We start from the raw sequence: 18,235 nt of genomic DNA on the forward strand, positions 1-18,235 counted from the left end.
CCCATGAGACTTGGCAGTGTGACAGTGAGTCAGCATAAATTATACCGGATTCTAACATGTAAAAAATCTGTAATAATATAATACAGTTCAAAAAGATGAAAAAAGTACTTACAGTACTTGAGAAAATGAGAAAAGAGAATGCTGTTAATTTTGATAATGTTGTTTATTTCTATGCATTTTCAATTGCGTATATTAGGTGTGATGGACATGGAGGAGGATGATTGTATTGGGTCGATTCATCATTTGACTGTTGGGGCAGGACAAGATAAGCATGTATCAAGCATATTTATGGTAATGTCACTTATTAAGAGTCTGTTGATTATTTTTCCTATCTATCTATCTATCTATCTATCTATCTATCTATCTATCTATTATTAATTTCTTTGTGTTTAATTTGCATGACTTTTACTGATGTTTCTTTGTTTTATAAAAATGTTAGTCTATAATGCACTGTTAATTCCCCAGTTTTTAGACTAAGAAATTATTATTTATTATTTTACTATAACTTTTTGCAGCCATTTTCTCAATCATTCCTCTCAGAGTACATGAATATACTGGTTTCTTAGGAGGGAGTTCATCTCCAGGGATCCTAAAAATATACTGATCTGTTGATCAAAACCCGATACTACACTCCAGTGCCCTGCACTTTGCTGAACATCAATTGAGTGGCTCAGGAGCATTAGGAGAATGTGTCACTTTATCATAATTTAAGTTTTTTAAAGTATTTTTTCAAGATGAGTCGAAAATCCTTCAACAACCCCTCAGATCCGAGTTTAAATATATTTCTACATAAAGCCTCCACACAACTGGTCAATTCTGCACTTACACCTTGTCACCACTAGTAGTCGCCCGTCTCGCACAAGTTGGTTGGACTCAATGATGATGTTGCCTTCAGGGACTGTCGGTAATGTTGTAATCGTTACTAAAAAGCACTCGAACAACTCAAAAGAATCTGTAGGATGAATGCAACAGCAAATCGTGGACATTTGGAGTTTAGAGTCAAAGAAAAAAATAAATTAGAAGGAATGGTGAGGACGGTAGGGGCAAAAATTACTGAAATTGTCGATTGAAAGCCGCCACACATACCGTGAGCCATTGAAACGTGTTGGGTTGTTATGTGCTGAGACAAGGGTAAGTGAACGCAGCCCCCTGACCAGCAGAGTGACGGCGGACACAGGGTGAGACTCAGCAGACACATAAACAAACCGCCTGCATGGCTTCAGGGACCTTTAACCACACGCCTCCGCTGCCTCCGTGTCACCACATGGACAATGTTAATGGCGACAGAAGAAACCTGGGCTCAAAGTGAAGTGACTCCATTGATAACAAGTGAAGCATGAGAGTAGAGTCCTGCTGAGAGGTGAGTTTAAATGCTGGAAAACTTCACTGCGAGCTAACAGCGGCTAGCGAGACCTAGTTAGCTAGTCAGGACTTGTTGGGTCGTGTTGTTAAAATAGCGTCGCCTGGCGTAGCATCGCCCATTGGGGCCTGTGACAGTCTGCTGGAGTTAGAGTTGGTAATTAGCCATTTGCAGAAGGAGTCTCCACCCTCCGTGTAACACGAACCGGGTGTGGGGACCGCTGAGTAGAGCTCGTGATGGTAGAAGTGATGAAAGCTAACGGGTCACCTGTTGCATCCTCAGCTGGAGGTCAGACCCCTGCCCATAAACATGGCCTCCATTAACGCTGAGAGGCGACCGAGTCTTATTATGGTCTCATGTGTGTAATGGTGATTAGTTCTGTCACTCATCATCATGCGATAATAAGCTAATAAACACCTATAAACACTGTCATGTCGAGGTGTCCATGTAAGCAGTTCAATTGTTGCGTTTGGACTTGGACACAGATATGGTTTCTGCAGTTTTTCTTTTCCATTTTAGAGTATCACATTTTCCATTTTAGAGTATCACATCTATTCTGTGTTTAATATCCTTTCTTTCATAATTCAAAATCATTTTTTTTTTCATCATTGCTTTCTGCATCCTCCTCCCAACAGAGTGAGGAGATCATCACTTGTACATGTGCATCTCAAAACTTTACATTATCGTGAAAAAGTTAAATGTCCGTTTTTTTTAACAATGTAAAATCTTTATATATTCTAGACTTATTACACGTAAATTAAAATGTTTCAAGTATTTTTTAATTTAATTTGATAATAACGGCCTACAGCTCAATGAAAGTATCTTAAAATATGAGTTATTTCCGGTAAATTACTATTCGTACAGTGTAAATACCGTGTATCTCTCGGTCTAGTTCAGTACATTCAACCACAGTCATGGGGTAGACCGCTGACTTGACTGCATGTCCAGAGGGTAAGCCACAGAAGGTCACTACAGAAAGGGTTGGCTGCTCGCAGAGGGTTATATCAAAGCATATTCAATAAAAGTTGAATGGATAGGGAGAAACTGTAATGGGAATAGGTGCTCAAGCAACATGGATGACCACAGCCTTGAGACGATTGTCAACCAAAGCCGATTCAAGAACTTGGGAGAGCTTTTAGGAGTAGACTGAGGCTGGAGTCACTGCATCAAGAGCCACCACGCACAGACGTCTTCAGGAAATGAGCTAGTGTCAATCGAGACAATGTCAGAAGCGTCTTACCTGGGCTGAGTCCATTGCTCAGTGGTCCAAAGTCCTCTTTTCAGGTGCAAGTAAATTTAGAATTTCATTTGGAAATCAACGTCCCAGAGTCAGGTGAAAAAGTGGAAAGGCACAGATTCCAAGTTAATTGAAGTCCAGTGGGCAGTTTCTGCAGTCTGTGAGGATCTGGGGTGCCATGTCATCTGCTGGTGTTGGTCCACGCAGCTGTCTAACCATGACATTTGTAAGCACTACAGTACATGCCCCTTACTGCTGACAAGCTTTATGGACATGCCAATAATGGAATTTAGATTTCCGTGAGCTGTAAGTCATAATCATCGAAATTAAAACAAAAAAGGCTTGAAATATTTCACTATACATGTGATGTATATAGGAAAGTTTCACTTTTTGAAGAAATAAAAAAAATATATTTTCCAAGATATTGTAATGTTTTTAGATGGATCTTTCACCAAACTAGAAGCACTGTATTTTTTTGTCAGTGCACTAAAACAATAACACCTGCCAATTTCTTTCAAACCCTCCACTGTCTCATCTTTCCAGTGTGGCCTGTGACCTGGTGTGATAACTGCATGCTGCATGTCTGTGATAACCATGCATCCATCACCCACCTGCACTCCCTCTCAGGTCTGATGCACAGGCCCTTCTTTAGAAACGCATGTGTCCTGCCTTTCCTTGCATGTTGTGCTGTGAATGAGGCATCATGAGGAAAGACAGGGATAACCCTCTGGCACTCTCATCCAAGAAATACTGCCAGAGTCAGGCGGACTATGGGCGAGAGCTTGAGAGGCTGCGTGCTGAATTGGAGACGGAGAAGAGCCAGACGCAGCGGGCCCGCGGACACCTCAGTGTGGAGCTAAGGCGCCTGCGAGAAGAAGCAGAGAGGGAACAGAAGAGGGCCGTGAGGGAGCTGACGGCAAGGCGTGGGACCCAAAAGCACTTGCACTCTGACAGACGCAGGGGTTTGGTGGCTAAAGAGGTGAACAATAAACACACTGAACAATGCAGTAAGGATGAGTCGTCAGGGAAAGAGGCTTTTCGTTTAAGCAGAGGAGAAACCTATAGAAAGCTGGAGCTGTTGCTGCTGACACTGTATGAGGAGATAAATGGTGAGCAGGCAGTCTATAAATTGCATCAGCGGCAGGACATTGAGCTAGAAAAAGCCATCTTCCTCTGCCACCTGCTAGAGACCCACGGACGGCCGTTGCAGGGGATACAGAGAGCAGGTCACCCCAGCAACATTTTTGAAAGTCTCTCAAGAAAGCCTACTCAGGAAGACGGCGATAAATCCTGTCAGAGACTTCAGAGATCTCAGAGTGCATCTCACTCATCGAAGAAGAGCAGCAAAGAAGATCAGCAAAAGCAGCCTTCAGGCAGGGACTTGTGTGAATCTGACCCCAGCACCGCTGCTGCAGTCGTGGACACCTGTCGGAGCGGCTCTCTGAAAATTTGTCACCCTAACAACACTCCCCATGCCGGCTGGGACGACCAGCCCCCCTCCTGCACTGAGTCCTCGCCCTCCAAATGCATGGAGAGAAACATGGAGGTAAGATATTTCATATTTACATATTCCTAAAAACATGCTCACTGGTGCTTGAATATATACTGAAAATATACAGTATGTTTAAGGAAAACAATACTTTATTATTTCCTTTGTTTTCTTGAAGGCTTCCTATTGACTTGCAAACAAACAAGTTACTATTACATTTAATGTTGCTCAACAACACATTTGTGTCATCCCTCATAAAAAAATTGCAAGTGGATTTAAACAAAACAACTCCAATATTGTGAAGACAGTGAAGACCACAGATAATTTCCCCCTACTCAAACTAAGGAGAAGTTTATTGTTTTCTCAGTTTCTAATTATATACAGACAGGAGAACCAAACACTGGTTGGCTGTGCAGGCTTATCTGTTGTCAATAATGCAATGATGTTGAAAAGACTGATGTGGTTTTGTGTAAAAACATCTCTGTGAAGTTCTTTTGTTGTCAGTGTTGTGGTGGTGAGTCATGTGGGATGTGAGCAGAGAGTAGGGGTTATGTGCTGGTGCATCAATTCTGTTTTAAGAGTGGCAGAAGTGGGTCAATGTGCTCCTGTCTCCTAAATTTTGGATCAAGTTTTCATTGGGAGGAAAATTAATAATGAAAATGGAAATGAATAATTCATCAAAGTAATGCAATCAGCAATGCCTACTTGCCCAGCCTCATTTTTCTTTGGGTATCTTTCACGTCACTAAGAAAGCATCACCCTTTGTTGTATGGATAATGAAGCAGAGAGATATATCTTTCTCTATATATACAGTATATATATATACAATGTTTGTGCTATAGATAACACAAATGTTTCATTCTTCTGACAATTTGTGCCATACAGTGTTTGATTTTCAAAGATATATATACTGTATTATACTGTAGAATAAAATGTGCATATGCAATTCAATAGGAGAAACATGTTTACCATAAAAAAGTTAGAGGCTCTTCTCAGATTTGAGAATAGATTGGCCAAAAATGTAAGGCCTCACAAAACTTACAAACAAACTTAAGGAAGGACAGACAGCCGTATTTGTATTTTAGCATTTGCAAGTTTCTTTGGAAAAAATCTAAATGATATTTCAGAGATGTTCATTTCTTTGTCCTAATTTAATGGATATAGTTCATGTCAGATGTATATTTGACCACCAGCCTGCTACTGAGTCACATGGTTAACAGGGTCAGTGTGATAGGATGTCAATATCATTGAATTTCTGTGCAGAGGAAAGGCAATTTGACATGAATGCTGACTGGATGTTTCTCTTTATTTAATGCTCAGTCAAAGTTTATATATTTAGTTTATGTGTGCTGTGTGCAGCCTGTGATTAGTACCGTTGCTGGTGGCAGTGGTTTCGCTGTAGGCACCTCTGTTCACACCAGGGTTGGTTTCAGTCATTCAGCTCCTGAAGCCATGGTCTTGTGAGCACACAGGAATTATTAATGGGAAGGACTGAAATGCTGCGTTAGCACAAAACAAGAAGCTCATGTCTGCGAGAGACAGGGGGTATGTATGAGCTTGATCTGTCTGGTTGAGGCTCCTCATTTTTTAAAATCAAAATCAAAAACCGTTTCATTCTGTACATGACAGACAGTTAATTGAAATCCATATCTTATTCTCACATTGGTTTGAAGTGTGTTCAGAGTGACTTTGAACAATTGATAGAATAATCAGATAAAAATGCATTTTCATTCATTTGCAACAGGCCCACAATGTTGCCTAAAACAGGGACAATATATCAAGTAAACACTATATTACATCTACCAAGGATGTTATTTTGTCACCCCTGTCCGTTTGTTTGTGGGTAAACAAGATTACACAGAAACTACTGGATAGATTACCACCAAAGTTGGTATAAGCATGTGGTATGGGTCAGGGAAGAACCCAATAAAGTGTGGTGCGGATCAGCCCCCTGATACAGGACTTATTAAATTTTTTTACATTTTCACCATTTTCCCAGAATTCACGGATCTTGATGATAAAAATCTGGCACCAGTGATTGTGCTCTACTGAGTGCCATTCTATTTAAAATACGTTCTGGTTCACAAATCTCTGTCTTTGTCCCATTCCTAGTGTGTTTACACAATTGTGACTCAAAAGATACTTTTAGCCACCAAGCAGTTGCTGCCAGGCAAGGAGAGAGGGGTCAGCTGCCACTAAGTATTGCCCTACTGTGATGAAAATAGTGTAACGTTTGTTTGAGCTTGCAACTAGGGATGCACTGATTTGATTTCTAAGACCTGTACTTCCATAATACAACCTTATTGTGTGTACTGAGTTTGAGAAATGGCAAATACTTTAAGTTGAGGTGTCCAAATTGATATTGGTAGAGAAAAGTAGGCCAGGTTCATCCCAGCTTGCTCGCTGTAGCCTGCTGTGTGGAATGGAACATCTGGCTTGAAATAGTTTCTTAAGCCGTTTTCAGACATGACACGTTCATGTCAAGGGTGAACATTTCTGGAGCATTCAGGTGAGGGGTGGTGCCTGGGTAAATAATGCAGAAAGTATGAATTCTGCTGCGTAAATAACATGTTTTATTTATTGCACATCGACACCGGCGTTGGACCGTATCACCAAAAGATCTTCATCTTTCCAAGTTGATATCTTCTTCAGCGTCTTCTACCTGTTGTTCAACCTCAGATACTGTTTTTGTATTCATTTATTTATTTTTTTCAGTTTTGTGTCTATTGTGTGTTAAAAATGTCATCAACACACCCACTCAAGGGGAATTCCTACTTCTTTCTCACATGGGCTCATTTGGACATTCTCCTGAGATTTTACTAGCTGGCTAACAGGAAAGACTCCAGAGGAAGTCTGGAGCATCTGACTGTATTCTTACATACATAATCCCTTCTGGATGATTTCAGGAGACTATCCGGAGTTCAGTGCATGTCTGAAAGCAGCATTAGGCTGACCCAACTGTGCCTGGATGTTGTGAAGTTGTGAATAGTTGAGCGAAGAGTGTCTAAAATGCCAAACTCTCTTCCTTCAGGTTGGCACTGCATCAGCAATGTTTCACTGGGACAGCAGGTCCTCATTCTCCATCAACTAATGTGTAGTGTAGTGTTTTTAGGATTGTTTCCAACACCACATGAACCATGGTCTTGTCAATGTCCTACAGTTGAGGCCATTGTGTCTAATGTGGCAGTAAGATTGTCAGCACTGTGGGACCCTGGCATTTCTTAACAGTGTAAAATAATCTGTGTTGCTGGAAATCTTTGTCAACCCACTGAGCAGTCAGACTTCACATTAACATAAAAGTTAGTCAGTTGGAAATCTAATTGCTGCTCTGGAATTGGCTTGAAGCAAGCTGTGTGTGTGGCGTAACATGAGCTTTATAAAGACTGGTAATGTGACGTCGGAGAAGTATGGTCTACTTGGTAAGTGTGTATCTTGGACTCTGGTTATGTATAAAATTTCTTCAGTCTCTTTCCTCAACTACAAAGAATTACCAGTGCCATTTACTGATTTTATTGTTGAGAATAGAAAGCAGAGGCTGCAGACTTGTGAATGGCTCTGCGTTCTTGCTACCTTTTTTAATTTTCATGTTTCAAGTTTTATTTGTCTTGTGCAAGTTAACACAGGGTCAACAATACAATGAAAAGTGTTAGATGATAAGAAACGGGTCAGCTAAGCAGTGCAATAATTACATTCAAATAAAAGCAAAGTTGTAAGAGCTTATTATAAAAAAGTCAAATACAATACTAAAAACTAAATACTATATATAGCCACTTTGCCTTTACTAACTTCTTATCATTGGGCATTTTCAGTGGATTGATGGTGTTTTAAGTATCTCATTAACTTTGTTACTCTGAATGTTTTTGTGGTTATTCCACCACTGCTTAGTTTGGCCTTACAGGTATTACAAAGTGCAAGCTTGCATCTTCTTCAGTCACTGTGAAGAACTACCAGCATGTTGTGTCTGTGACTGTGTCTGTGATTGTGTCTGTGCTGCTGTGTGCACTATGTGAACCAGTTGAAAGGTCATCAGTAATGGCCAATCAAGCCGGCTGATTGATCACTGCATCTTTATTATTTTTATTCTATATTATTACTGTTGGGCTTTGTATACACGCTTGCTTTGAAATGAGCAACAGCCAAATTAACGGTCTGTGCTTTTAGGTAATGTATAGTTTGTCAAGGTTGAGTGAGGATTTAACTAGATGCCCAAATAACCCCCTCTATCTCTTGGCTTGGATTCAAGCCACTGCTTGTTAATGGGATTCATTAGGCTGCCTTGCTCATTTGATAGACAAATAGCTGGAGTACTTTATATCACCTGCTAGTGAAAAGGAGGGCAGTAAGGCTAAATAAATCTGCATTAAGTTGTAACACAGATCTTTTGCTGCTTCAGACCTGTTTACATGTCTTTTTATTGTCTTTTTTTAAACCATGAGTAGCATTTATTACATTGTCAGACGCAATTAGTTTCTATAGTGGACAACTGCAATAAAACATTAGAAGTAGTCTGGACTGGACACACTTCATCCCCTGTCTGCCTCCTGCAGCCTGCCTGTGTTGCAGTGTGTACTGCCTCTTGAACAATCAATAGGCAGCCAACATCATTCCAGCGTCATCTCCATGGAAACGAGCTCTGGTCGCGGTAATGATTGGGCCCCGTCTCAAAGACTGCCTTTTTGTGATAGGACGATTGAAGCAGTCCTCCCTACCCCCTCCTCTCAGCGACACTCGCCTCCTTACACACACACACACACACAAAAACACACACACACACACATTTTTCCCTTCGTCCTCTTTCTTCACCTTTATGGCGCTGCAAGCGAGATAGGATTAAGCAGCCCTGTCGAGTCTTGTCGCATCTGGATCATACGCTTTTTGTCACAGCCGCATCAATGAGGATGGACTCGCGGCTGAAGAGTCAACATGCCACCCGCAGCCCAGTCTTTCTGAGAGATTGGCAACTGGAGGGGAGACCTGTTAGTTAAATCCTTTTCTGGTATTTCTTTCTCCATCGCACATCTCTTCTTGTTTGCTATCTCAGCTGGGCCTACACATGCTCTTTCAGCGCTATGTAGGACAGGAGCTGGAACCGTTTGTATTTTTCATGGTCTGGACAAGCACCTATGAAAAAGCCCAGACGACAGAGCGGTAAGGCATGATGAAACATGCTGTATCAGAGCGGTGAGCAGGTCTCTGAATCTGAATGCTACACTGTGATAAAGTCTAACATCAGGATGCTGAAGAACGCTATCGGGATGATGACAATTATTACAGTGAGAAACCAAGGCCAAAAATATGTGAGATCCTTTTAAGGCTGAATGTATTTTTTTCAAAACGTCACAGTGAGAAGGATTAGGAGGTACTGTATAACTCTTGGTTTATATGTCACTGGCTTTCTCTTGGATATGACACACTAACTTCGACTGTGACAGTCCAGCAGTGCCATTTTTGTTAGCTTAAACTCCCACTGCATAGTGAAGAGACTGTTTTGTTACTGAAAACCATGGCAAAAACTGCTTGTTTTCAGACACTTCACCTTAGCCATGTAGAAAACTGCCGTTTATAAACTGTTGGAGAACGGGAGGAACATCACATCTTTATCCTTCTGAAGTCAACCTCTCCCGGCTGATCTGTGTTATTCTCCTCCAGCAAATGAAAAGCCTGTGATGGCTTGGTCTCGGCTGGGCACCTCATACGGTCATATTGACCCCATCTGCACTGTTTGACTTTGACAGAGAGTGATGTATGACCTGTTCACTCGGCCTGAGCAGCCCGAGCCTGTACCGGCTACAGAAATGGAGGTCCGTGACACCGAGGCTCCTGGACAGCAGCAGGAGTTTAGGAGGTCGGAGGAGCAGGTTAAGACACAACACGGACTCTTGGACAAGGCAGTCCCAACCACGGCTAATATCACTTCAACATCACTCTTAGGAAAGAGGCATCACTCACTGTATGCAAACCTCAATGGCTTTGAAGTGGAAAGGGTACGTAAGGTAAGCGTGGAGGATTTGCTGTGTCTTCCAGAAATATTCAAGATGCTTGACATAAAACTGTTTGGGCCTGGAGACATGAGAAGTGTGCAGTCCCACCATCATTAGAGTAACAATCATTTCATAGTGTCTTGAGTATCACTAGCCCTCTCAATACCATGGTTGTGGTTTTGTGACTTTTTCATTGCAAACTTTACCATATTATCTGGTTCTTATATGAAATTTAAAGGGATTTTAAAGATGTCCTATTAAGCTGAAACAGGTAGTTGGATTATCGATTGTATTGGATAACGGTCATGTTACATTGAACTTAAGTGTTCAGCATGTTTTCTGCACATGTTTACTGGAACAGTACCGCTGTAAATCGGACGGTTGGCAGTTATTATGCTGACCTATAACAACCTTGTTTCTAATTTCATATCCTGGTCAGACAGCTCAACCATTTAATGGTGGCAAGTCAAAAATCAATAGAGAATGTTTGAGATTTCGATGGAACAATGGGAGGACATGTCAAAACAACTTATTTAAATTGCCAAGTACAATTAACAAGAGATATGCAATGTTTATATTCAAAGACATCTGGGGTAATGGATTGCAAGTGTTTTCTTCTGAACAGTTAAAAGATACTGTTTAAAGGTAACACACAGTGCCTTGGTACTGTGGACCTAACAGATTGTACAGTGTTTTCATCATAGAATATGAAGATCAACTTATGAAGGCAGCATAATGTCTCCCACCCTCTCCATGACGTGATGGTCAAACACAGGAACACGTTCAGTGCAAGACTGAGAACACCAAGATGCACCACAGAGCGCCACAGGAAGTCATTCCTGCCTGTGGCCATCAAACTACACAACTCCTCTCTCTGAGTGTCAGACCCTCTGAGTATCAGATACTCTGAGTCTACCGACTTGACTCATTTTAATGCCAACAATATCTGACATATCAATGCTTAAAATAAACACTCAATGTACAGAACGCACATATTGTACATATTTCATATTTCATTTTATTTTATTTGATATATTTTGTAAATCTTATAAACTTATATTTCTAATCTTGCATGGAGCTATTGGAACAAACACAATTTCCCCCTGGGATCAATAAAGTATTTCTGATTCTTATTCTGATAAGGGGTGCTGTTCAGAGACCTGGCACAATGTTTACCTTTTTATGCTGCCATGCTGGCAACAGTCAGTGGCCCAAAGCATTATGTTTTGGGGTTGTCTGTCTGTCCATCCTTATGAACACAACATCTCCGAGAGAATCCTATCAAATTTGGCACAAATGGTCAATTAGGCTCCCAGACTAAGTGATTTGATTTGGGTGGTCAAAGGCCAAGGTCATGGGAGTCTAACAAAACATGATTATAGCCTCTTGAACATATCTCAAGTCTGCCTTCAGGGAATTTCTTCACAGTTTAACCAGTTGTCACTTGGGCTAAAAGAGATTTCAGTGGTCAAAGGTAAATGTCACAGTGACCTGACCGGATGTAGACTAAAACAGCCCTGGTTGTCAGAGGGATACAACCGTAGGGCAGTAATTTGTATGTTCAGCTTCTACTAAAGAAAAGGAACTACAGAATGTTTAACCACCAATTCTTTTGTTAAACCTCAGTTCCTTTTCCTTTTCCTCATGGTTTGAAAGCATAACTTGCTCTGTAATTTTCTAAAATGAATCGTACATCTCAAAGTGGATGCCATATTTGTTCTACTTCTGATTAGGAATGGGAAATTAAGGGAAAATGTATGTTAAAATTGAAATAATCAGGATATTGATTTGAAGCTATATCACCCAGCCCTACTTCTGATGTAGCATGTGATGTTGAATCTTGCATCCAGAGAGAAATGTATAAAGTAGATAAAAGGATCGATTTACTTTATATTAGTATTGGTGAAGATGTGATGTATTTCTCTATACAATTTTAGACAAAACACTTTATTCTCACACACAATCCTCTAAGGATTTATTTGGTTTTCTTTCTCATATTCTGTAAAATAAAACCTCAGTTCCTTTTCCTTTTCCTCATGGTTTGAAAGCATCGTTACCGGAGACAGGATTTCATCATTCAGAATTAATCGGTGTGCAACATTGCCTCCTGTCTTTCCAACCCCCGCCAGCTCATTAGCTAAACACCACAATCACAGTGTAGTGAAAACCCCTAATGAACTGTCAACACACAACCTGGGAGAGGATCCGTGGCTACAGGAGCTGAGAGGAAGCATTAAATGATGCATTAGAAATTATTATTTTGCTCTTTCAGACCAGTGGGGCCAATACTCTTTGTTTATGATTGCACCATTAATTGCTGTGGGGTACCACGGCCGTTCTTCTATTTCCTTAATGAAGAATAAGGGATGATTGTGTGTGAATGTGTATATTGTACAACAGGATACATGTTTTTAAGAATATGGTGAATGCTAGTCCACTGTAATAATAGTAGAACGTTGTTATAAGAGGCTAAGCAGGTGTTATACAGCAGAAGGAAAGTGGGTGAAATTGAGTTCATGTTCAGCTAAAACCCAAATGAACAGACTGGGTTATAAATAGAATCTTTATAGAGTAGGCTTTACTGTGTAAGTGACATTTTTCCTCAGATCTCCATGATCCAGTGTGGCTTAGGCCATAGAGCAGAGACTTATTCCATGTGTTGTGTTCTAAAGCTTTTGTGAACTATTTTGGTTCAGTTTTTTGACTGGCAGTTTCTTAGGGAAATGTATCCTTATTAATTAATTAATTAATTATTTTTTTTAATCATCATTCATTTAAAGATACTTAGACACAATCTTGGATAAGATGAGAATGAAGTAAATACTGTTACTACTACTTTTAAAATGTTTGAAATACTCATTCATAAAGTACACTCCATTCAGCTTTATGCTGACAAGACACAATGAACAGTTACCAAGAATCTTAGATTATCTGATTTCACTTTCCAGGTGAGTCTGGATGATGACAATTGTGTTAAATTTAACACAAATGTGTATCAGTATTTTGTTAGCCACAGTTGTATCTGTCATTTACAGTAGAACCGTGATAGAGGGTGAATGTGTAGAGCAGTTGTTAATGTCAGTCTTTCTAAGACTGATGAGCTTGTTGAGTGTGTGGTCCTCTATGACCTACACTCAACACCTGTCTGGATGCCATATGGCTGCTTGTCTAATGAATGTTGGGTTCACACAGTGTGTGTTCCAAATGGAGCTACTATACAGAGAAAAAAACTGAATCACTGATCTGAATACATCTATTTCATCTGATGACCCAATATTTACATAGCCTTGATCACATAGTTACGGCTTAAAGGACATTATGCAGCTAAGGCTAGGCGGGCACTATCAGAGAGCCTTTGGAAGTCATCTTTTTCAGTGTTTTATCAACTCATCTGTCCCAAGTTTAGCTTCATGCTAGTTTTGTTACCTCCTCCAAGGAGGTTATATTTTCACCCCTGTCTGTTTGTCTGTGAGCACGATTACGCAAAAACTATAGGATGGCTTACCATGAAAGAACCAGATCTGGATGAGGGGGCGGATCCAGACTGGTCAGACTGGTCAGTTTTTCTTGTGTACAAATATGTTTGAGCTCTGTCAACACACTGAAGCTACTCTTTGTTATTTCTGTATTTGTGCTGATGCTGCTGTTCACACAACTATATTTACTTGGTCCAGTCAGCAAGGGCATTTCCTGCCTTGTAAAATAAGAGAACTTGTCGCTCAATCTGTTGACAGTCTTGTTACCTTGTCACCATGTCATTTCCCCAGCTGTGGATAAAATGGCATGACTGATGCTCAGCAGAAAAAATCTGGAGCACTATTTCTCACTGCTTAGAGAGGCTCTATATAAAGTGCAGTCAGATTTATCTAGGTAAAGGCTGTTTTAAAGGCCAGGTTTTCAAGTTCTTCCATCATTTCCATAGTGGATCTCAGCAAATCAATTTGAGTAAAAGCCATTATCAAAGTCTATGTGGAGAAAATGTGTTTGTTGTTAACATGTTCTCTCTGTGTTTGAGTGAGTTTCCTCTCAAGCTGAAGACATACTTGTCAGGTGAACTGGACTCAGCATTGCCTGAAAGTATAAAAGCAAAGGTTTTGTGTTGTGGAGGTTATGTCTTATATGCAACCCACAGGGCAGATCAAACTATTTGCATCAGAATTCTCAATCACTGGTGCTGATGGCTAGAGGTTGTGGTACTGAGAAGACTGACCTAGTTGGTACCTTAGGGAGAACAGAAAGTGGAGCGCTGTGTCTGTATAGAACACCTGGCAGTCAGATTTGAGCATAACTTGCTCTGTAATTTTCTAAAATGAATCGTACATCTCAAAGTGGATGCCATATTTGTTCTACTTCTGATTAGGAATGGGAAATTAAGGGAAAATGTATGTTAAAATTGAAATAATCAGGATATTGATTTGAAGCTATATCACCCAGCCCTACTTCTGATGTAGCATGTGATGTTGAATCTTGCATCCAGAGAGAAATAGAAAGTAGATAAAAGGATCGATTTACTTTATATTAGTATTGGTGAAGATGTGATGTATTTCTCTATACAATTTTATACAAAACACTTTATTCTCACACACAATCCTCTAAGGATTTGTTTGGTTTTCTTTCTCATATTCTGTAAAAATTAGATATTTCTACATAGTAAGCACTGTATCTATTTTGCAGGACTTACATGAAGGGAAGAACTACAGTTAATGATTTCTGCAACTAACTATTCCACTGCTTATTCCTCTGTTGTTTTTTTTGATTGAGGTGATTAACCGTGTACTGTTTCAACCATCAGAAAATAGTGAAAAATGTTCATCTAAGTTCTCCTGAATACAATCTGACGTCTTCAGACCTCAGAAAAACTGTCAAAATTTGACATTTATTCCTTAAATAAATTTCTTATCAAAATATTTTAGAATTTAATTTATCGCTTAAAATACTATAGTATAATACTATAGTTTTTTTGGACAATTCTACTTTCCTGTGTGTGTGCTTGTGTGTATGTGTGTGTTTGTGTGTGTGCGTGCACATATGAGTGTATTTTATTGACCAGCCATGTTATGACTTGTGAATAATTGATGGGGCAGTGAGAGAGGAATCTCTGGAGTGTTTTCATCTCACCATATCCAAGCCCAAACATCCCTGTCTGTTGTGTCTGCTGTCTGGCTGCACGAGGTGCAGAGTGTCTCTCTGGAACAAGGGTCAGACATTCTGTTCATTGTCACGTTCAATTGCAGTGTGGAGTCATGACCTTTAGGCATCACTGTCACACCATACACTGTGTGTGTGACAGAATGTACTGAATATTGTAGAGGCGATTCTTAGGCATTAATTTAAAGTGTCACTCATTGTTTCACTGATTTGCTGTGACTAAGATCTGAATAAAGATTTTGTTGAAAACCATTCTCTGTTGTGCACAGGCTGATACATATGTGGAGTCCTCCAGCAGCTGTCTGCTGTGTATGTCACATGCCTGTGATATTTAGTCCTGGTCCCAGGCTGCTGGTGAGATAAAACCCATGATGGCCTCTGTTCTCGCCCCTAATGGGAAATGCTTTCTGCCTGGAGGAAGAAAGGGAGAATCATTCTGTTGACACACTGAATGTCAGTGAAGGTTACTCTGGCCTTTCATTACTCAAGTACCTCTACCAGATACCCTACATTTATTGAATGTGACTTGTAAATGTTTGTTGTTTAACACTATACGTTATAGTTAGAAACTTATCAACCGCATATACCCTCTGATAGCCAGTCCTAAGCACCTTTTTCACTGGTAAAAAAACATCGGCAGTGATGGAAACGCGTAAACAGGGTGAATGCGTTCATTGAGCAAAACAGTGAGGTGAGCGAGCATCTCACTTTTTGCAGTGTTCATGATGTCTAATAATAGGCACCGAGGGAATTCCTTTACTAGCAATGGGAAAGGAGTCAGTCGCCTTTTTTCAGCTAGTTTACCCGTGTTTAAAAGACCTGTCTAATTTGGGGGTTACAGTGGTAAGGGTTCTGTTGTGTAGGAATACATGTCTAAGCCTGGTGCCCTCATCTCTCAATATGTAATAACTATGTAGATTTTCAGTCATCCAGGTAATGGTATCTTCAGGAGTTGTTCAAGTGTACAAGGCAATGGGACTCTTGGATGAGAGGTGAAATGTCTTCAAGAAACACAAGCCAGTCCAGTTGCCTTGTACACTTGTACACCTCCTGAAGACTATGTTAGATCTGTCTTCCTCTTGGCTAAGTCTACTTTGAGATTATGATATCACATGATCTGTTCAACATAGAGAGATATTATGTGTTTTTGTGACAGCCTGTTTTCTTTGTTTGGATTGTTCCCCTTAAACAAGATGCTACCTGATTGAATAACATAGTTTAAAGGAAGTGTTAACTCCGTGTGAAGGATAGAATATTTTGTTACGTCGCTGTGCAAAACACAAACCCATCAACAGCTGTAGACTCTTGAGAAGACACAAGTGTCATAGCAGACATTTAGTCTGATGTTCCATTAAAACAAGTATGTAACTAACAATAGTTCATTATGTTTGGTCAGGGCTGGTAATACAGGGGAATTCCCACTAAGAATGTATCTCCACGGTGAAAACATCCGGGGGAAATATTTCAGCCTTTTATCATTTGAGCTCCGGGTGATGAGATGCTGGCCCGTAGTGATGACAGTGACGGAGTAATTTTTTTTTTGGCAACATTACCAGTGGCGACAAGGTCCTCATGGGACCTTGTGAGTATTTTTGTTTTTTTTTCCAATTAATTTTAGGCACTTCCATCTCTGTCTGCGAGCACAGTTGCTTGATGAGGTCAGCCCAATCTGTAGAATGAAATTGGCTGAATGGCATCGCATTTTGATTGTTTTGAAAAAAGCTCCAGTTAACAAAGGCTGTTTATCCTCAGCCTTTTTTAACCACTACAGAGAAGCAGCCACAATATCTAGATGTCATGTGATTTGGTTGGTGTGTTGCTTTAATATTGCTCTTCTACATGGGACTGGTTGACAAAGAAAGACAGCTAAATTTGTGTTTTAGGAGAAACACATTATTCAATATGTGATTCAATGTTTGACTTAATAATATTATCCATTGTAGTACATAAGCAATGCAGAGGAGGAGTAATCGAATATGTCGTCTTGACTTGATGACTAAACTGTTTCTAAGTGCATCTGTTGTGTAAGACCACAAATTAAGTTGTTTCTGTTACAATGTACAATGTGGGGGTTGTTGCGGGAGCTTGTATGCATTTGCAATTTTCTCTGACAAGATTAAGGGTTATATTCTTCAGAAGCTCTTAGGGTTGAGCCTGTCGGGGGTGAAACAAATCATTTCTGCTGACACTGCACTAAAAGGAATAATCCGACGACCCTCCTTCTGTTCGTCTTTTCACTTTTAAAAAGCCAGATGTTGGCTGCATGTCTGACACCTTATTAAGCCCTCGGAGGCTCACGGGATTGTGACATTATTATATGCGGACCATGAGATGATGAGGCAGCCATGCTCGTATGGATTTAATTGCTGTGTTTGTAGGACAGGGTTATATTGGCTTTGTAAGGGAGAGGGCTGAGATGGCTCCAAATCTTAACAGAAATACAATCTGAAAGCTGAAGGGATGATTTATTTATTGCAGATGCTAAAACACATAGTAACCATGTCTCCATAAATTTCTTAACTTGGATTAAGCATAAAATCTTTAAGAATCTGCCCATCGCTTCATAAGAAAACATTGTAACACGTGACTGCACCATGACTTTGAGCGTCAAAAGACATTATGAGCTATCTCGTTTACATCTCATCTTCCTTTAGATCGCTCACATCACCTGTAATTTATGCACATTGTATACTCTAAGACATGAAAGGCAGAAGGCACTAACAAGCATTTCCACAGTCCATTTTATTTGTGCACAACCTCACCCAGAGGACGTTTTTGCAAGAGGTGCGTTGGAGGTAGTATCGGATGCCTGCAGGGGGAGTAAAGGGGTGTCTCGTGTTGGCTCTTTGTTCTCTAACGCTCTATGTTAGACCCCCTAATCTGTCACCATCATGTACCCCGGGGAGATGAGTCGTGATAAATACATGGGAGGATTTGAGAGGACTCTTGAGAGCTTCTTCATGATTTATATATAAGTAGAGGGGGAGAGACACGCTGTTAATAAAATAATTCTGGCCACA

General features: G+C 40.3%; 1 protein-coding gene across 5 annotated transcripts in view; it reads left to right on the forward strand.

Moving 5' to 3' along the window:
• The first annotated feature begins 1,146 nt into the window (after positions 1–1,146).
• LOC118122678 (peripheral-type benzodiazepine receptor-associated protein 1) overlaps positions 1,147–18,235 on the forward strand; it is a 65,592-nt gene continuing 48,503 nt past the window's right edge. For 3 of the 5 annotated variants that reach the window (XM_035179553.2, XM_035179551.2, XM_035179552.2), the window contains exons 1-2: positions 1,147–1,360; positions 3,141–4,143. In XM_035179553.2, coding sequence (XP_035035444.2) covers positions 3,301–4,143 — 843 coding nt within the window. In that variant the 5' untranslated portion in view covers positions 1,147–1,360; positions 3,141–3,300. Of the gene's footprint in view, positions 1,361–3,140; positions 4,144–7,924; positions 10,080–18,235 lie in introns of those variants that run through there. The other 2 variants (XM_035179554.2, XM_047343651.1) reach the window with 1 other exon arrangement.

Source organism: Hippoglossus stenolepis, chromosome 15 (assembly GCF_022539355.2).
Source record: "Hippoglossus stenolepis isolate QCI-W04-F060 chromosome 15, HSTE1.2, whole genome shotgun sequence".
NCBI lineage: Eukaryota > Metazoa > Chordata > Actinopteri > Pleuronectiformes > Pleuronectidae > Hippoglossus > Hippoglossus stenolepis.